The sequence below is a fragment of the Triticum aestivum genome, chromosome 6D, assembly GCF_018294505.1.
Source record: "Triticum aestivum cultivar Chinese Spring chromosome 6D, IWGSC CS RefSeq v2.1, whole genome shotgun sequence".
NCBI classification, from domain to species: domain Eukaryota; kingdom Viridiplantae; phylum Streptophyta; class Magnoliopsida; order Poales; family Poaceae; genus Triticum; species Triticum aestivum.
Genome location: NC_057811.1, coordinates 349,859,749 through 349,881,262, shown reverse-complemented (window position 1 = coordinate 349,881,262; position 21,514 = coordinate 349,859,749). Strand labels below are relative to the sequence as shown.

At 45.0% G+C, this 21,514-nt stretch overlaps 1 protein-coding gene across 1 annotated transcript; it reads left to right on the top strand.

Moving 5' to 3' along the window:
• Positions 1–12,916: 12,916 nt before the first annotated feature.
• LOC123145055 (heterodimeric geranylgeranyl pyrophosphate synthase small subunit, chloroplastic) lies at positions 12,917–14,258 on the top strand. Its single transcript, XM_044564363.1, has one exon. The coding sequence runs from the start codon at positions 13,025–13,027 to the stop codon at positions 14,063–14,065; it is 1,041 nt and encodes a 346-aa protein (XP_044420298.1). The 5' UTR covers positions 12,917–13,024; the 3' UTR covers positions 14,066–14,258.
• The last annotated feature ends 7,256 nt before the right edge of the window (positions 14,259–21,514 follow it).

Below are 21,514 nucleotides of genomic sequence, written 5' to 3'. Positions count from 1 at the left end.
TGCGTTCCCCAACAGATTTCGCTTCTCTTGCGTCGATGCAGCGTTATGAAAAACGTTGTGTTCCTGTCACCATGCAACAGCCAATTCCCTGGCCTCTTTGAAGCCAGATCATCTCTTACTGATCCAACAGGTTTTTGTAAGAACTTGAATTTCTTTCATTTTTGCACGAGTCTCACTCGTTAATGGTCCACACCATAACTTATCGAGTTCCTTTTACAACTTTTCAATTCTTTTCTTAAGACTCTTGAGAATATCATATCCCATTGATGGAGATCATCATGTACCGCTTTAATGCGATCACCCAGTAAAGGGCCGACCCCCGCCATTTTGGCGCGTTCCCAAGCAGAATTAACAACTTCATTAACGGTTGCCATCGAGCCTCAATCCTAGACCCCTATACCAGGGAGCAAGGAACTTCATATGAAGGGGGCCAATGATACATGTATGATCATTGGAGGGGGCATACACTAAAATTTAGGCCATAACTTTGTAAAGTCACACAATATATAGGGGTAATTTAAGGATTTTGTTTAGCATGGGGGGAGCCAGGGCCACAGCTCCCCCCCTGCTGCCTCCGTCACTGCCCTATATCGTGTGTTCCCAGTGGCAAAGTACTCCGTATATAGGGGTTCGATCTGTGGTATGAGTGAATATGGTGCTCATGAAGAAGAGCAGCCAAGTGGAATTGTGTAGCCCATGCTTCTTTAGATATGGCTGTGTCGAGTCGTTCCTCGATGATACCCCCGCTCCAAGTAAAGGGGCAGCCAATAAGAAATACCTCTTACAGACCGCGGTCGTCCACACACTCCTTCATATGTTGCGAACGAATATTACCACATTCCTTCTCACTGTCCACAAGAATTTCACTGAAATCTCTAATTATCAACCACGTCGTCATGTTACTATTATGTAGATCACGCAAATAGGACCTAGATATTTGCTTTTTGTCCCAATCAGGTACACCATAGAAGCTTGCCAGGCGCCAATCAACACTATCCTTCATTAACCATGAATAAAATTAGAGGAAGAGTAGCCCAACACCATTCCATTAGACTGATTGTCAAAAGGAACAAGACCACCAGAGCGGTTAATGCTGAACTCAATTGCCTTAACTTTGTTTAGATGAAATTTAGTCAAGATAAATCACATCCGCTCTCACCCGCTTTTGGAGATCCAACAACTCATGTACCGCTGTCGTTGAGAGCATGTCAGGATAGCTTCAGAAAATACTTTCATTGTTGTCGGCAGCCAATGCAACGAGGAACAATGAAGGAAAAAACTCTTGGGGGCCGTTTGGTTCATGCCCACGGCCGCCTCGCCAAATCAGGGGCTCGCCAATATATTGGCGGATGATTCGCCCACCCTTGTTTCGCCCGTGCGTCGGTGCAGAATTGAACGCATCGACCGATTTTTTGACGTGGCGCCGGTAATTGGGCTACGACCCAAACGGTGTCCTGTGGCTCAAGCGAATGCCAAAATTTTGGCATGACAACCGCCGGTCACGATCCAAAGACTTTTTTTTGAAATTATGATGATTTTTATAGCAAATTCGGAAACTATACACCCTAATGCAGAAAAATCAAAAGTATCACCCTGTCGGCCTACCGTTGGCCGAAGAGGGACTTTTCGGCCTACCATTGGCCGAAGAGGGACTTTTCGGCCAACCGCTGGCCAAAAAGGACATTTCGGCCAACAGTTGGCCAAAGAGTCCCTCTTCGGCCAACACCGGCTCTACTGTTTTAGAAAATTCATATCAATTAGGATTTTTAGTATTTTAATTTGATTCTTTTTGCATTAGATTAGAAATTTTATGAAGTTTCTGTAGATATCAAGTTTGACTAGATTTGAAAGTTTGAATTTGAAATTCTTGAATTTGCTCAAATCACTAGATTGCCTATAATTTGAGCTACGAGTATTCTTTTTAGATGGTTCTTTTTGCTATTGGTTCTTTGTGACTTTGTTTGTCAGTAGTAATTAATGTTAGAAATATGCCCTAGGGGCAATAATAAATTGGTTATTATTATATTTACTTGTTCATGATAATCGTTTATTATCCATGCTAGAATTGTAATTGATAGGAAACTCAGATACATGTGTGGATACATAGACAACACCATGTCCCTAGTAAGCCTCTAGTTGACTAGCTCGTTGATCAATAGATGGTTACAGTTTCCTGACCATGGACATTGGATGTCGTTGATAACGGGATCACATCATTAGGAGAATGATGTGATGGACAAGACCCAATCCTAAGCCTAGCACAAGATCGTGTAGTTCGTTTGCTCAGAGCTTTTCTAATGTCAAGTATCATTTCCTTAGACCATGAGATTGTGCAACTCCCGGATACCGTAGGAATGCTTTGGGTGTGCCAAACGTCACAACGTAACTGGGTGGCTATAAAGGTGCACTACGGGTATCTCCGAAAGTGTCTGTTGGGTTGGCATGAATCGAGACTGGGATTTGTCACTCCGTGTAAACGGAGAGGTATCTCTGGGCCCACTCGGTAGGACATCATCATAATGTGCACAATGTGACCAAGGAGTTGATCACGGGATGATGTGAGTTACGGAACAAGTAAAGAGACTTGCCGGTAACGAGATTGAACAAGGTATAGGGATACCGACGATCAAATCTCGGGCAAGTAACATACCGTTAGACAAAGGGAATTGCATACGGGATTGATTGAATCCCCGACATCGTGGTTCATCCGATGAGATCATCGTGGAACATGTGGGAGCCAACATGGGTATCCAGATCCCGCTGTTGGTTATTGACCGGAGAACGTCTCGGTCATGTCTGCATGGTTCCCGAACCCGTAGGGTCTACACGCTTAAGGTTCGATGACGCTAGGGTTATAGGGAAAGTATGTACGTGGTTACCGAATGTTGTTCGGAGTCCCGGATGAGATCCCGGACGTCGGAGTTCCGGAATGGTCCGGAGGTAAAGATTTATATATGGGAAGTCCTGTTTTGGTCACCGGAAAAGTTTCGGGTGAAATCGGTAATGTACCGGGACCACCGGGAGGGTCCCGGGGGTCCACCAAGTGGGGCCACTAGCCCCAGAAGGCTGCGTGGGCCAAGTGTGGGAGGGGACCAGCCCCAGGTGGGCTGGTGCGCCCCCCCCCCCACCAAGGCCCAAGGCGCATGGGAGAGTGGGAGGGGGCAAACCCTAGGTCCAGATGGGCCTCAGGGCCCATCTAGTGGGGCACCCCCCCTCTCCTCCCCTTGGCCGCCCCCCTTGATGGGATCTAGGGCTGGCCGCCTCCTCTTGGGGGTGGAAACCCTAAGGGGGGCGCAGCCCCCTCCCCCCCTATATATAGTTGAGGTTTGGGCTGCCCAAGACACACGAGAACGTCTCTCTTTCGGTGCAGCCCTACCCCTCTCCCTCCTCCTCCTCTCCCGCGGTGCTTGGCGAAGCCCTGCGGGATTTCCACGCTCCTCCATCACCACCACGCCGTCGTGCTGCTGCTGGATGGAGTCTTCCCAACCTCTCCCTCTCACCTTGCTGGATCAAGGCGTGGGAGACGTCACCGGGTTGCACGTGTGTTGAACGCGGAGGCGCCGTGGTTCGGCGCTTAGATCGGAATCAACCGCGATCTGAATCACTACGAGTACGACTCCTTCATCCGCGTTCTTGCAACGCTTCCGCATCGCGATCTACAAGGGTATGTAGATTCACTCCCCTTCCCCTCGTTGCTAGATTACTCCATAGATTGATCTTGGTGATGCATAGTAAATTTTGAATTTCTGCTACGTTCCCCAACAGTGGCATCATGAGCTAGGTCTATGCGTAGTTTCTATGCACGAGTAGAACACAAAGTAGTTGTGGGCGTAGATGTTGTCAATTTACTTGCCGTTACTAGTCTTATCTTGTTTCGGCGGCATTGTGGGATGAAGCGGCCCGAACCGACCTTACACGTACGCTTACGTGAGACAGGTTCCACCGACTGACATGCACTAGTTGCATAAGGTGGCTAGCGGGTGTCTGTCTCTCCCACTTTAGTCGGAACGGATTCGATGAAAAGGGTCCTTATGAAGGGTAAATAGAAATTGGCATATCACGTTGTGGTCTTACGTAGGTAAGAAACGTTCTTGCTAGACACCTATACAAGCCACGTAAAAAAACTTGCAACAACAATTAGAGGACGTCTAACTTGCTTTTGCAGCATGTGCCTTGTGATGTGATATGGCCAGAAGATGTGATGAATGATATATGTGATGTATGAGATTGATCATATTCTTGTAATAGGAATCACGACTTGCATGTCGATGAATATGACAACCGGCAGGAGCCATAGGAGTTGTCTTTATTTTTTGTATGACCTGCGTGTCATTGAATAACGCCATGTAAGTTACTTTACTTTATTGCTAAGCGCGTTAGCCATAGAAGTAGAAGTAACCATTAGCGTGACAACTTCAAGAAGACACAATGATGGAGATCATGATGATGGAGATCATGGTGTCATGCCGGTGACAAAGATGATCATGGTGCCCCGAAGATGGAGATCAAAGGAGCAAAATGATATTGGCCATATCATGTCACTATTTGATTGCATGTGATGTTTATCATGTTATGCATCTTATTTGCTTAGAACGACGGTAGTAAGTAAGATGATCCCTTATAAAATTTCAAGAGAAGTGTTCCCCCTAACTGTGCACCATTACGAAGGTTCGTTGTTTCGAAGCACCACGTGATGATCGGGTGTGATAGATTCTAACGTTCGAATACAACGGGTGTTGACGAGCCTAGCATGTACAGACATGGCCTCGGAACACATGCGAAACACTTAGGTTGACTTGACGAGCCTAGCATGTACAGACATGGCCTCGGAACACAAGAGACCGAAAGGTCGAACATGAGTCGTATAGTAGATACGATCAACATGGAGATGTTCACCGATGATGACTAGTCCGTCTCACGTGATGATCGGACACGGCCTAGTTTGACTCGGATCATGTATCACTTAGATGACTAGAGGGATGTCTATCTGAGTGGGAGTTCATTAAATAATCAGATAAACTTCATTATCATGAACATAGTCAAAAGGTCTTTGCAAATTATGTCATACGCTTTAGTTCTACTATTTAAGATATGTTCCTAGAGAAAATTTAGTTGAAAGTTGGTAGTAGCAATTATGCGGACTGGGTCCGTAAACTGAGGATTGTCCTCATTGCTGCACAGAAGGCTTATGTCCTTAATGCACCGTTCGGTGTGCTGAACCTCAGCGTCGTCTGTAGATGTTGCGAAACATCTGACATACACGTTTTGATGACTACGTGATAGTTCAGTGAGTAATGCTAACGGTTTAGAATTGTGGCACGAGAGACGTTTTTTGAAACGTCGCAGAACATATGAGATGTTCCGAAGACTGAAATTGGGATTTCAGACTAGTGCCCACGTCAAGAGGTATGAGACCTCTGACAAGTTTCTTAAACCTGCAAACTAAGGGAGAAAAGCTCAATCGTTGAGCATGTGCTCAGATTGTCTGAGTACTACAATCACTTGAATCGAGTGGGAGTTAATCTCCCAGATGAGATAGTAATAGTTATCCATAGTCACTGCCACCAAGCTAGTAGAGCTTCGTGATGAACTATAACATATCAAGGATAGTTATGATGATCCTTGAGCTATTCGCGATGTTTGACACCGCGAGAGTAGAAATCAAGAAGGAGCATCAATTGTTGATGGTTAGTAAAACCACTAGTTTAAGAAGGGCAAGGGCAAAAGGGATACTTCATGAAACAGCAAGTCGTTTGCTGCTCTAGCGAAGAATCCCAAGGTTGAACCCAAACCCGAGACTAAGTGCTTTTGTAATGAGAGGAACGGTCACTGAAGCAGTACTACCCTAGATACTTGGTAGATGAGAAGGCAGGCAAGGTCGACAGAAGTATATTGGATATACGTTATATGAATGTGTACTTTACTAGTACTCCTAGCAGCACCAGGGTATTAGATACCGGTTCGGTTGCTAAGTGTTAGTAACTCGAAATAAAAGCTGCGGAATAAACGGAGACTAGCTAAAGGTGAGATGACGATATGTGTTGGAGGTGTTTCCAAGGTTGATGTGATCAAGCATCGAATGCTCCCTCTACCATCGAGATTTGGTGTTTGCGTTAAGCATGATTGGATTATGTTTATCGCAATACGGTTATTCATTTAAGGAGAATAATGGTTACTCTGTTTATTTGAATAATACCTTCAATGGTCTTGCACCTGAAAGGAATCTCGATCGCCATGATACACATGTTCGTGCCAAAAGATATAAGATAGTAATGATAGTACCACATACTTGTGGCACTGCTAATTGAGTCATATTGGTATAAAACGCATGAAGAAGCTCCATGTAGGTGGATCTTTGGACTCACTCATTTTTGAAAAGATTGAGACATGCGAACCATGTCTATTGGTATATATGCATGAAGAAACTCCATACAGATGGATCGTTTGGACTCACTTGATTATGAATCACTTGAGACATGCAAATCATACCACATGGGAAAAATGACTGAAAGTCCTCGTTTTCAGTGAGATGGAACAAGAGAGCAACTTATTGGAAGTAATACATTTTGATGCACGCAGTCCAATGAGTGCTGAGGCATGCAGTGGACATTGTTATGTTCTTACTTCACAGATGATTTGAGTAGATGCTGAGTGTATTTACTTGATGAAACACTAGTCTGAATTATTGAAAGGTTCAAGTAATTTCAGAGTGAAGTTGAAGATCGTCGTGACAAGAGGATAAAATGTCTATGATATGATCATAGAGATGAGTATCTGAGATACGAGTTTGGCACACAATTGAGACATTGTGGAAAGTGTTTCACAATTAATACCGCCTGGAACACCATAGTGTGATGGTGTGTCCGAACATCATAACTGCACCCTATTGGATATGGTGCATACCATGATGTTTCTTATCAAATTACCACTATCGTTTATGGGTTAGGCATTAGAGACAACCGCATTCACTTTAAAAGGGGCACCACGCAATTCCGTTGAGACGACACCGTTTATAGAAACCTAAGTTGTCGTTTCTTAAAAGTTTGGGGCTGCGATGCTTATGTGAAATAGTTTCAGGCTGATAAGCTCGAACCCAAAGCGGATAAATGCATCTTCATAGCATACCCAAAAACAGTTGGGTATACCTCCTATTTCAGATCTGGAAGCAAAAGTAATTGCTTCTAGAAACGAGTCCTTTCTTGAGGAAAAGTTTCTCTCGAAAGAATTGAGTGGGAGGATGGTGGAGACTTGATAGGGTTATTAAACCGTCACTTCAACTAGTGTGTAGCAGGGCACAGGAAGTTGTTCCTGTGGCACCTACACCAATTGAAGTGGAAGCTTATGATTGTGATCATGAAACTTCAGATCAAGTCACTACCAAACCTCGTAGGACGACGAGGATGCGTGCTACTTCAGAGTGGTACGTGATCCTGTCTGAGATATCATGTTGTTGGACAATACTGAACCTACGAGCTATGGAGAAGCGATGGTGGGCCCATATTCCGACAAATGGTTAGAAGCCATAAAATCCGAGAGGATCCATGTATGAAAACAAAGTATAGACTTTGAGAGTACTACTTGATGGTCGTAAGGCTGTTGAGGTAAATGGATCTTTAAGAAGAAGACGGACATGGACGGTAATGTTACCGTCTATGAAGCTCGACTTGTGGCAAAGTGTATTTCCACAAGTTCAAGGAGTTGACTACGATGAGATTTTCTCATCCGTAGCAGTGCTTAAGTCCATCGGAATCATGTTAGCATTAGCTGCATTTGTGAAATCTGGCAGATGGATGTCAAAACAAGTTTCCTTACCAGTTTCCGTAAGGAAAGGTTGTATGTGATACAATCAGAAAGTTTTTGTCGATCCTAAGGATGCTAAAAGGTATGCTAGCTCCAGCGATCCTTCCATGGATTAGAGCAAGCATCTCGGAGTCAGAATATACACTTTGATGGAGTGATCAAAGTTTTTGGGTTTATACAAAGTTTGTTAGAAACTTGTATTTACAATAAAGTGAGTGGGAGCGCTACAACATTTCTGATAAGTATATGTGAATGACATATTGTTGATCCGAAATGATGTAAAATTTCTGGAAAGCATAAAGGGTTGTTTGAAAGGAGTTTTTCAAAGGAAGACCTGGATAAAAGCTACTTACATATTGGGCATCAAGATCTATAGAGATAGATCAAGACGCCCGATGATACTTTCAAAGAACGCACACCTTGACATGATTTTGAAAGAGTTCAAAATAGATCAGCAAAGGAGTTCTTGGCTGTGTTACAAGATGTGAGTATGAGTAAGACTCAAGACCTGACCACAGCAGAAGAGAGAGAAAGGACGAAGGTCGTCCCCTATGCTTTAGACGTAGGCTCTACAGTATGCTATGCTGTGTACCGCACATGAAGTGTGCCTTGCCATGAGTTGGTCAAGAGGGTACAATAGTGATCCGGGAATGGATCACATGACAGCGGTCGAACTTATCCTTAGTATCTAGTGGACTAAGGAATTTTCTCGATTATGGAGGTGAAAAGGAGTTCGTCGTAAAGGGTTACGTCGATGCGAACTTTGACACTAATCCGGATGACTCTGAGTAGTAAACCGGATTCGTATAGTAGAGCAATTACTTGAAATGGCTCCAAGTAGCGCGTGGTAGCATCCACAAAGATGACATAGATATTCGTAAAGCACACACGGATCTGAAAGGTTCAGACCCGTTGACTAATAACCTCTCTCACAAGCATAACATGATCAAACCAGAACTCATTGAGTGTTAATCACATAGTGATGTGAACTAGATTGTTGACTCTAGTGAACTCTTTGGATGTTGGTCACATGGTGATGTGACCTATGACTGTTAATCACATGGTGATGTGGACTAGATTATTGACTCTAGTGCAAGTGGGAGACTGTTAGAAATATGCCCTAGAGGCAATAATAAATTGGTTATTATTATATTTCCTTGTTCATGATAATCGTTTATTATCCATGCTAGAATTGTATTGATAGGAAACTCAGATACATGTGTGGATACATAGACAACACCATGTCCCTAGTAAGCCTCTAGTTGACTAGCTCGTTGATCAATAGATGGTTACGGTTTCCTGACCATGGACATTGGATGTCGTTGATAACGGGATCACATCATTAGGAGAATGATGTGATGGACAAGACCCAATCCTAAGCCTAGCACAAGATCGTGTAGTTCGTTTGCTTAGAGCTTTTCTAATGTCAAGTATCATTTCCTTAGACCATGAGATTGTGCAACTCCCGGATACCGTAGGAATGCTTTGGGTGTGCCAAACGTCACAACGTAACTGGGTGGCTATAAAGGTGCACTACGGGTATCTCCGAAAGTGTCTGTTGGGTTGGCATGAATCGAGACTGGGATTTGTCACTCCGTGTAAACGGAGAGGTATCTCTGGGCCCACTCGGTAGGACATCATCATAATGTGCACAATGTGACCAAGGAGTTGATCACGGGATGATGTGAGTTACGGAACGAGTAAAGAGACTTGCTGGTAACGAGATTGAACAAGGTATAGGGATACCGACGATCAAATCTCGGGCAAGTAACATACCGTTAGACAAAGGGAATTGCATACGGGATTGATTGAATCCCCGACATCGTGGTTCATCCGATGAGATCATCGTGGAACATGTGGGAGCCAACATGGGTATCCAGATCCCGCTGTTGGTTATTGACCGGAGAACGTCTCGGTCATGTCTGCATGGTTCCCGAACCCGTAGGGTCTACACGCTTAAGGTTCGATGACGCTAGGGTTATAGGGAAAGTATGTACGTGGTTACCGAATGTTGTTCGGAGTCCCGGATGAGATCTCGGACGTCACGAGGAGTTCCGGAATGGTCCGGAGGTGAAGATTTATATATGGGAAGTCCTGTTTTGGTCACCGGAAAAGTTTCGGGTGAAATCGGTAATGTACCGGGACCACCGGGAGGGTCCCGGGGGTCCACCAAGTGGGGCCACTAGCCCCAGAAGGCTGCGTGGGCCAAGTGTGGGAGGGGACCAGCCCCAGGTGGGCTGGTGCGCCCCCCCACCAAGGCCCAAGGCGCATGGGAGAGTGGGAGGGGGCAAACCCTAGGTCCAGATGGGCCTTAGGGCCCATCTAGTGGGGCGCCCCCCCTCTCCTCCCCTTGGCCGCCCCCCCTTGATGGGATCTAGGGCTGGCCGCCTCCTCTTGGGGGTGGAAACCCTAAGGGGGGCGCAGCCCCCTCCCCCCCTATATATAGTTGAGGTTTGGGCTGCCCAAGACACACGAGAACGTCTCTCTTTCGGTGCAGCCCTACCCCTCTCCCTCCTCCTCCTCTCCCGCGGTGCTTGGCGAAGCCCTGCGGGATTGCCACGCTCCTCCATCACCACCACGCCGTCGTTCTGCTGCTGGATGGAGTCTTCCCAACCTCTCCCTCTCACCTTGCTGGATCAAGGCGTGGGAGACGTCACCGGGCTGCACGTGTGTTGAACGCGGAGGCGCCGTGGTTCGGCGCTTAGATCGGAATCAACCGCGATCTGAATCGCTACGAGTACGACTCCTTCATCCGCGTTCTTGCAACGCTTCCGCATCGCGATCTACAAGGGTATGTAGATTCACTCCCCTTCCCCTCGTTGCTAGATTACTCCATAGACTGATCTTGGTGATGCGTAGTAAATTTTGAATTTCTGCTACGTTCCCCAACAATTAATTGGTGAATTTTAGGATTATTTAAAATTAGGTTTTCGCGAAAACAGTTCTGTTTTAGTGTTTTATAGGTTTTGTGCTATTTCTTTTAATTTTAATTGCTTTTAATTGTTTTCTTTATTTTTTGACATATTCTTTTAGTTTCTGTTAAGTTATTAGTAGATATTTTATTTGTATTTTATTTCTTTTATCCTCCATTTTCTTTCCCGTCGTTCTTTCCCTCCATTTTCTCCCGCTATTTTCTTTGCCGCCATTTTCTCCCGCCATTCTTTGCCTCCATTTTCTCCTGCCATTTTATTCCCCGTCATTTTATTTGCCACCATTCTCTCCCTCCATTTTCTCCCGCCATTTTATTTCCTGCCATTCTCTCCCGCCATTTTCTTTCCCGCTATTTTCTTTCCCGCCATCTTCTTTCCCGCCATCTTCTTTCTTGCCATCTTCACTTCTCAACTTATAAAACGAGCCTCATGTTGTCCACGACCGTAGATAACATCGTCTGACACGGTCTGTGTCTCCTGCGTCGGTGCTGCTGGTAGAGTGTGAAACACTGTCTGAGAGAAGTCATAAGTGTTTGCAGCTTCGTCATCATCATCGGAGAGTGTTTCACACTTATGACTTCTCTCACACAGTGTTTCACACTCCACATGAAGGCATCATAGTCATCCTCCGTCGATGCAGCACTCCTTAGTGTGGCGGGAGAGAATGGCGGCAAAGAAGATGGCGGGAAAGAAAATGGAAGGAAAAAATTGCGGAAAAGTATTTTTTTTCATGTATAAAACGGCAATGGTTGAACAGGATTTATAAGGAACTTTTAAATATAAACTCCTATGAAGCTCAAAACAAGTTTTCTAGTAGGATAAAAGAAATAAAATACAAAAAATACTACAAATAAAATAGCTACTGATAACTAAACAAAAACAAAAAGAATATGTCAAAAAACTAAAGAAAACAATTTAAAGCAATTAAAATTGAAAGAAATGGCATAAAACCTATAAAACACTAAAACAGAACTGCTTTCATAAAAACCTAATTTTAAATAATTATAAAATTCGCCAATTAATTACTACTGATAAACAAAGTCACAAAGAACCAGTAGCAAAAAGAATCATCTGAAAAAAATACTCCTAGCTCAAATTATAGGCAATCTAGTGATTTGAGCAAATTCATGAAAATTCAAATTCAAACTTTCAAATCTAGTCAAACTTGATATCTACAGGAACTTCATAAAATTTCTAATCTAATGCAAAAAGAATCAAATTAAAATACTAAAAATCCTAATTGATATGAATTTTCTAAAACAGCAGAGCAGGTGTTGGCCGAAAAGTCCTTTTTGGCCAAAGGTTGGCCGAAAAGTCTCTCTTCGGCCAACATGAGGCCGATAGGGTGATACTTTTGATTTTTCTGCATTAGGGTTATAGTTTCCGAATTTGCTATAAAAATCATCATAGTTTCAAAAAAAAATCCGATCCAAACAGCCCCTCGGCGTCCGGAGCCGCCGGAAGAGAGCAATGCTAGGGGACGGCAAGTCTGAGAGAAAACCCCTGGCCATGACCAAGCTTCAAAATATCGGATAGCGGGTCCGTATCGGTTTGGTTTTGACATATTGGATGTCGGATATCGGATGATATGTAGATATATCGGTCTCTAGTTTTTTTTTCATTATTCTTGTTTAAAACATTTTTTAGTAAAAGAAAATGTATGATGTCAATGCTTCAACATAGCATTTTTAGATTCCTAGTTTATTGATTTGTTGATTAAGAAACTATTAAGGAAAGATTCACAAAATCCTTACTCTATGATTAAAAACAGTACGATATATATGCATTTGTATAAAACATTGTGAATAACTTCAATAATATATAACGAAGTTGTAAATGCACAATCTTATTTCACTGCTATCCAACAAATTATTATTGTCATCTATGTATTGTTCTATATCGCTGGACATATTGGGCTAGATATCGGCCATATCGGTTGATATTTCGGCCCATATCGGATGATATATTGAAAAATGATATATTATGTTTATGTCGGTGGAGCCCCAAAAGTGATATATCAGCCTATATATCGGTCGTACCGGCCTAGATTTAAAAGCTTGGCTATGACATCGATGAGGCTTTACCAATGTTGGTCTTGAGACTGATTCTCACGTGACGAGTTGACGACATCAGTTTTTTTTCTTTTCGAGAACTCGTGATCTGATAATAGGCATCCCACGATCATATACCGGATTAGTGGCACAACGGAAGTGCAGAACAGCGTCACCTAGCCGGGTCACACCCACGAACCCAAGAAACCACATCCGAACCCAAATCTGCGCCTCTCCGTCGCCATGGCTCTCTCATCCCTCTTCGTCTCCCTCCCCCTCCCCATCCCGAGGCCGCCATCCACCTCCAAATCAAGCCGCTTCCTCCCTATCCGGGCCTCTCCCGCCGCCGCCGCCGCCGCCTCCCCATCTTTTGACCTGCGCCGCTACTGGACCTCGCTGATCTCGGAGGTCGAGGGCGAGCTCGATGCCGCGATGCCCATCCGCCCGCCGGAGAGCATCCACAACGCCATGCGCCACGCCGTCCTCCCGGGCGCCGGAAAGGAGGGCGCCGCCAAGCGCGCGCCCCCGGTTCTCTGCGTCGCCGCCTGCGAGCTCCTCGGCGCGCCGCGCGCCGCGGCGCTCCCCACCGCCGCCGCGCTGGAGATGCTCCACGCGGCGTCCCTCGTGCACGACGACTTGCCGTGCTTTGACGCCGCGCCCACCCGCCGAGGTCGCCCGTCCACCCACGCGGCGTACGGCACGGACATGGCCGTCCTCGCAGGAGACGCGCTCTTCCCGCTCGCCTACACCCACGTCATCTCCCGCACCCCCTCCCCCGACCCCGTGTCGCACGCCGTCCTCCTCCGCGTTCTCGCAGAACTCGCGCGCACCGTGGGATCCACCGGCATGGCCGCCGGCCAGTTCCTCGATCTCGCCGGTGCCAGCGCCCTCGGTGAAGCCGAGGTCATGCAGGTCCTGACCAAGAAGTTCGGCGAGATGGCGGAGTGCTCAGCCGCGTGCGGGGCTATGCTAGGCGGTGCGGGCCCCGACGAGGAGGCCGCGTTGCGGCGATACGGCCGCACCATTGGCGTCCTGTACGAGCTCGTGGACGACATGCGGAGCGCGTCGGGAAACGGCAAGATGAGGAGCAACGCCAGCGTCCTGCGCTCTCTGGGCATGGACCGTGCGCTGGGCATCGTCGAGGAGCTCAAGGCGCAGGCCAAGACGGAGGCGGACAGGTTCGGTGATAAGTATGGCGACCGGGTGCTGCCTCTGTACAGCTTCGTGGACTACGCCGTGGAGAGGGGCTTTGAGCTCCAGGATGCAGCCACCGCGAAGCTTTAAGCATTGGCACAGGTGACATGTAGAGTTATGTGGTGCTGAAATTCTGTGATCTGAAACTCTAAATCTGTAACATATGTGTTCAGAACATTAGATGCGTGGTTGCTGTTTCTGTCCAAAACGTAGCAAGTTCATAACATGGTATCAAATGATAAACTTATTTGATAAAATGCTAGTAATATTTTTGAGTTCCTAATGCACGGGAGTGAAGCTGACCCAAGTTTACACCATGTTCTGAGCTTTCGAATTGTTCCTACTGCTCGGTTCGTTTGTAAGAAAGTTTACCTGTTGTGCTTCGTCGTTTGAAATTGTGTGAAACATCACATGGTGGTAAAACATTTCAGTACTCTAGGCCATCACAATGCTTTGTTACCTGACAATTATAAATATTCATAAATTTTGCCAGACATTAAAAATGAGAAAGCACGCGACTATAAGAGGGTCTCTAGGTCTTCCCCTAAAAAAATCAATTTCTTGATTCTTGTCTAGGGAGTTAACACTATATATTCCTTCTCCTAAATTGTATAGCTCACTCAAATTTTAGGGGTTAAGTTCAGGGAGTAGTAAATTCTGCCTATATTTGATTAGAATTTGCCCCCTCAGCATGGAGGAAGTTTCCTTTCGCAATCACCGCCTCCCGCCATCGCTGAAGCCGGCAACCTCTCCGGCCATGTCACTCCGACGCTCACATCCCCACCCTTTCCAAGTTGCAATACGGCCATGTCACTGTGCCGGAAGAGCTATTGGCCGCCGCACCCGACCTTCGCTGCCTCGGTGCCTCCTAAGCCTCCTCCAACACATCTTCATCGAATTATATTCAAAATAAAAGAAAAGGACTTTTTGTAAGAAAACGTCCCCCGCTAATCCAGACGAGCTTTCAAATATTTGTCCCACATCCATTCGGCCTGTGTTGTGCCGACCATTGTCGCCTCCCGAGCCAAGCCACGGCGGAACCAGGTCGTGGCACCTCTCCACCTCCCCCGCGTCCCTTTTCCGATGCACGGTTGCACGCGAGGTGGGTAAAAGGGTTTTTTTTTCTTTCATTTTCTCATTTCCTATGCCAATGTGGAAATATATCTGAAATACCTTTATGCAAAAATATATGAATTTGCATAGGAATTTTTTTGGAGGGTGGGGGGTGCACATAAATTTAAACCCTCAAATTCTAGGGAGTTTACTTCATAGAAATAGTGTAAGTTATTAAGTTATAGGAAAGTAGAAAGATATATTTTTTTGAATCGGGAATAACCCCTTTCCATTAACTGAATAACATAAATGCAAAGTCCAGATCCAGAGTTTAAGAGGACGGGAAAGGGGGGACCCACTACAGGAACTCGCCTACGAGACACTTGCTATGGGGCGAAAACCCGACGACATCGCAACCACAAAAGTATCACGTATCAGGACAGGCTCAACAGGCAAGCAATGCAACGTTCATGTAGGAGCAGGGAACAAACGTCAAAAGACATAATAAGACAACACTAGGCAACCAACCAAGGTCAGGAGTGGAAGGAGATGAAGCTCCTAGCTTCCTATAGAATCGTCCGTGGCCGTAGCTCACATCCGCATCTTGTTGCTAGCATTCTCCCTCAACATCATCATGCCACGCTCCAGAGCTTCACGATCTGCACCCTTCATTAGCCATGCCTAGTAGTTCAAGAAAACACAAGCAGAGAACACAATTTCAAAAGGGGTTTTAGGCAATGTGAACTCAATGGTGGCACGATTTCAGCAATTCCAGATAGCCTATCGCAGCCAGGCCAAAAGTGAATCTATGTTTTTCAAGTTGCTCATACATAGACTTGGTAGACTTGGTAGCGAATCTATGTTTAGAGCCAGGAGCGTAAGTTGAATACTCGCAACAACAACATTCATCTTACACCACATCTCATTGAGAGGCGGGTGTAGTCGTCTACGAAATAGATTAAGCACATCCACATCTCTCCACTTATCCACAGTCATGCCAGGGTAATTACAAACACTAAACAACTGAGGGAACTGGGTGTATAAAGGGGGCAATCTATTCACGGAAACCACACAGACATGGGCCACGGCCCCATATCTCAATTGACAGCTTTCCATATAGGGGAGCCGTTAAATTTCCTTTTAACCGTGGCAACGGTATCCCTCTTGAGATACTTTGCTTTGATCGCACCCCGCCAGAGCCCTTGTTGAGTGTCAAGTTTCCACCACCACTTGACCAACAAGCTAATATTTTTCTTACGAAGGTCTTTCATTCCAAGCCCACCTTTTGTTTTCGATCGACGCACATGATCCCAGCGAACCAGTTGGTATCTTTTTCGACCTCCCAAACTCGTCACAAAAATGACGTCTATGTTTGTCAAGTTTCTCATTGAAAGTCTTAGGAAGGAGGAACATGGCCATGTAATAGTAAACTATACTAGACAAGGAGGAATTCATGGGAGTGAGCCCCCCGAGGAGGCTACATTCCCGATGCAAGATTTGCAACGCTTCAGAAACTTTTAATCCACAAAAATCTAGTCCAAGCATCTCAAAGTAGAAAAGCCATTGGACCCCCCCCCCCCCCAAGTATTTCATGGGGAAATGGCCTACCTGACATTTAACCAAATTAGCCTAGAAGTCCAACACATTATCATCACCCCCACACAAAAGGTTTCACTTTTTAGGTAGTGGACCTTCAATCCTAACATAAGCTCGAACAGATATAACAACAGTTTTAGGTTAACAACCACCAAAGGGTCATGCTCAAAGCAAAGGACGGTGTCGTCTGCATATTGCAGAACAACCACACCACCGCTAATCAGATCAGGAGTTAATCCTGTAGCAACTTCTCTTTCTGGGGCTAAAAATCATTTTAGACAAACTTTCAACAGCAAGATTAAATAGAAAAGGGGACAGACGATCTCCTTGACGGATCCCCTTGTGGCTCTGAAAGTAAGGGCTCATCTCATACAATTGTAAAGAATTTTACGAATCCATTCGCACCAGGTATCATTAGAGCCCCTCAACTTGTAGCATCATGGCAAAAAAAAGTCCCAATTGATCTTATCGTAAGCCTTTTCAAAATCAAGCTTAATAACTATGCCCACTTTCTTCTTAACATGAGTGTGGTGAAGGATCTCGTGCAAGGTCAGGATCCCATCCATAATATTTTTATTTTTTATAAAAGCATTCTGGTGACAACTAATCATCTTATCAGAATAGATAGCTACCCGATTGTCAAGAGTTTTGGTAATCAGCTTATATGGGCAGCGAAGAAGGCAGATAGGACGGAATTGTTGGAATTTTCTTTGCTCCTGGCAGCTTCGTGATCAAGGTGATCAAACCAAAATTCAGACGCGCTACATCCAGAGTATCCGCGTGGAAAGCCTTGAAGAGGCACATGATATCGGTATTGACGAAATCCCTACAACTTTTGTAAAACTCCATGGGTATATTATCAGCCCAGGAGCTCTATTACTATCCATCCCAAACAGAGCCACTTTTACATCTTCCTCGGAATAGGGCCGAGTTAGAAACTCATTATCATCATCATTAAGTTTCTCATGTTGTCTCCTTGTTTCAGGGGAAGTGTGGAAAAGGTTTCCAGGGGCGGGCCCAAAGAGGTCCTTGTAATAGGAGGTAGCATAATTCAGAAGGTTTTCGGTGCCCTCAATCATCACCTCACCATCAGAAAAAGAATGGATCATGTTTTTACGCTTCCTACCATTAGCGATGCGATGATAATATCAGAGCGAAAAGCCACCCCCGAAGCAAGGAGTCCTTCCACCGCACTGGTTCAGTCCTAGCCAGGGTCTGGCCAAAGGAGAAGAGGCGGTGCTCGCGCCAAATGCTCCATCTTTTGTACCAGGAGACGACATCTCCTCTGGACTGTATCCGCACATTTGATCTCCCACAATGTTAAAAAGGAAGCTATCTTTTGCCACATAACCTGCATACCAAGCCAAGGCACAACATTAAAGTAAATATCATTGCGATACATCCAGAGAGCCCAAAATGCAGCTGCATGAAGCATAATATCTGCAGTTTTGTTGTCATTTCTAGCCCACCACTCAAGGAGCCCATGCGAGTTAAGCTCAACGTTGCATCCCATGGGGCTAAAGATCTCTCTCCAGAGTTCTCTCGCAACAACGCAATCAAAAAAAAGATGATTAACCGATTCTGCTTCATTACAGAATAGGCAGGTAGGATCAGCTACATGCTGCCTCTTCAGAAGATTGTCTCTGGTGAGTAGCTTGTTCCTCACAAGCAACCAGAGAAAGATCTGGATCCTCTGAGGAACATTAGCTTTCCAGATCAACATAATGTTGTCTGGAACCACTCCTCTAAAATTCACAAAATTATAATAAGATTTAACAGTGTATATACCCTTAGGCTCCAGATCCCAAATAATAGTGTCCTCACAATCATTTAAGCTCAGATTCTTGACTACACAAAAAAGCTCATTCCAAGCAATAAGCATGTCCGGCGAAAAACATCTCCTAAAGTTAATTTTCAGAGTCACGCCATCCCACACCTCACTGATGGAGACATTGGTAGTATTGGCAATATTATACAACTCCCAACAACTAGTTGCAAGTGTAGCATTGCCAGTCCACCTATCTTCCCAAAACCTAACACTCTTGCCATTACCCACCTTCCAGGAAAAGCCAATTTTTGCAGCTTTAATAGCCCAAAGAATGCCTTTCCAAAGGGGGAAGCTCCAATATCAGGGCAAGCAAAAATGTTAGGTTTGCAAGTTTTATATTTGGCGTCAATGATTTGTTTCCAAATTTTACCATCATCGTTGAAATATCTCTTAGCCCACGAAGCTAGCAGGCTGAGATTCATACCAGCAATGTCAGGGATACCCAAACCACCATACTGTTTTTTCAAGGCAATATTACCCCAAGCAGCTAGGTGGTATTTATGATGGCCTTCATAATCATCCCAAAAGCAGTGAGCAAGTTGAGAGTTGATCATGTTAGTAGCCCACTTAGGGAATTTAATAATTCCCATAAGATAGCAGGGGATTCTAGAAAGACAAGACTGGACAAGGGTAAGTCGTTTACCAGAGGAAAGTAATCTCCCTCTCCAGCCGACTCCTTTCTTAATAATTTTATCTACAGTGGGTTGTAAATCCTCTTTCCTAAGCTTATTATAGTGAAGAGGGGCTCCTAAATATTTGATAGGAAAATCTCCAAGCTTACACCCCAGGACCTGAGCAAATAAATTTGCTTCCCCACGGTCAATGTTAATAGGGACTAGATCACACTTGTGAAAATTGATCCTCATCCCTGATAACTGTTCAAAACATGACAGTAACCACTTAAGGTTTTTAGCAAAAGAAAGGTTTTTGCCCAAAAAGAGCAAAGTGTCGTCTGCATATTGCATGCTAATGATGCCCGCAGGATTTGTGACAGGGAAAAGGCCTTCAACTTTGTTATTGGTAGAGGCTTTAATTAAAATCCTAGTAAAGACATCAGCAACTAGATTGAAAAGGAGAGGGGAAAAGGGATCTCCTTGTCTGGCACGTTTACCAGGGACAAAGAACTCACTGTTGCTGTCATTCACCCTGACACCAACAGAGCCTTTGAAAATAAGGGATTCCACTTTATCCATCCACTTATGGCTAAAACCCCTCCTCTTCATCATATCCATAAGGAATTCTCTATTAATCATGTCATAAGCTTTCTCATAGTCTAGCTTAAAAACGAAGCCAGACTGCTTGCTAGAGTGCACAGAATGGATAATTTCATGTGCAGCAATAATACTTTCAGCAATGAAACGCCCTTTAATAAAGGCTGTCTGGTTAGGAGCTATTAGATCATTGCAAATGGGGCCAAATTTGGTTGTGGCACACTTTGCAAAGATTTTAAAACTAAAATTAATCATGGCAAGAGGCCTAAATTTCTCCATTCTAACTGCCTCAGCCTCTTTAGGAACCAGGGTTAGGAGGGAGAAATTAAGCCTATACAAGTCTAATTCCCCTTTCTCCCAATCCTGGAATAAAGCAAATAGGTTGCCTTTAATAAGGTCCCAGAATTGCTGATAAAATAAAAAAGGGAACCCATCTGGGCCAGGTGCTCCTTCAGCATACGAGCTGAAAACAGCGGCCTTAATTTCCTTCTCAGTAAAAGCAATGTCTAAAATATTGTTATGAGCTTCGGAGACTAATTCATCCTCACTCCAAAAGTCATCTTTCAGAGTGATATCTATTTTATCTACAAAGCCAAATAGCTTTTATAGTAATCAACAGCAGTATTCATAATACCTTCTGGGTCAGTGACAATACCTTCATCATTTTCCAGCATCAGGATCTGTTTCTTCCTCCTTTTTAGGCTTGCCACAGCTTTAAAGTAGCCAGTGTTGAGATCACCTTCCAGGATCTCCCTCTCCCTGGACCTCTGTCTAGCTTTTATCTCTTCTCTTTTCCAGATATCATTCAGCTCACTTGCAATGTTTTTAATCCTCAGCATAGAGCTAGGTGAGAGAGGTTGAGACTCAGCAATAATATCAAGGCAGTTATATTCAGCCACCAAGGCATGTTTCTGCCTTTTTTGCTCCGCCTCAAAATTAGCACACCAGCCTTTAATAGCTTTCCTGGTATTTCTAATATTAAACTGCCAAATATCAATAGCTTTGGTAAAGCAACATTTAGTGCTCCAGGCTTTATGAACTACTTCCCTAAAGCCATCTACTTCAAGAAACCATTCCTCAAATCTAAAAGCTTTCTCTTTAGGGGGGGAGAAAGCACAAGTGTTCAATACCAGAGGGGTATGATCACTTCCAACCCTAGGAAGAGCTCTGAGCTGAACATTAGGAAAAGATGTTGCCCAATTAGTGGACATGAAAACCCTATCTATAGTGGCCATAACCAAAGAGTCTTGGTTATTGCCCCAGATGTATTTCCTGCCATTAATCTTCAGCTCAGAGCTCCGGTCAACCAGCGTTCACTATGGAATGATAATAGGCTGTATTCTAATTCCCTTTAAGCAACCAGCGTTCACTAGATTGTTGGAGCCAAAACAACTCTTCGTTCATGAGGATTTTATTGAGTTCACTCTTCGTTCGTGCGGATTTCATTGAGTTCAGCTAGCAGAGAGGCCCTACGACAGCAAAGCTCAGCATCAATGAGCCCCTCCTCTTCTAGCCTCTCAATGCCTCTCAAGCTCCGGTCTGAAACCCACATCCCCTGCTCGAACACCACCAGACCAGTCGCTCTTACAACACGGGCATCGGCAGCCTCCATGGGACCGGATGGCAGCCACCATGGCTCGCACGATTACGACTCCAACTAAGAATCAGGCGGCGGTGCTTCGTGGGCACCACCAGACCGAGGCGCGCCTTTGCGTAAGATGCTTCAGAAGACGACCCACCGCAACGCCCACGAATTCGACTTCACACCACAGCAGCGTGATTGCGCCCTTCCTTCCCCCTCCGTCCCGCTCGCACCGTTCGCCATGAGCAGTCGGCGTCAGAATTGCCGGG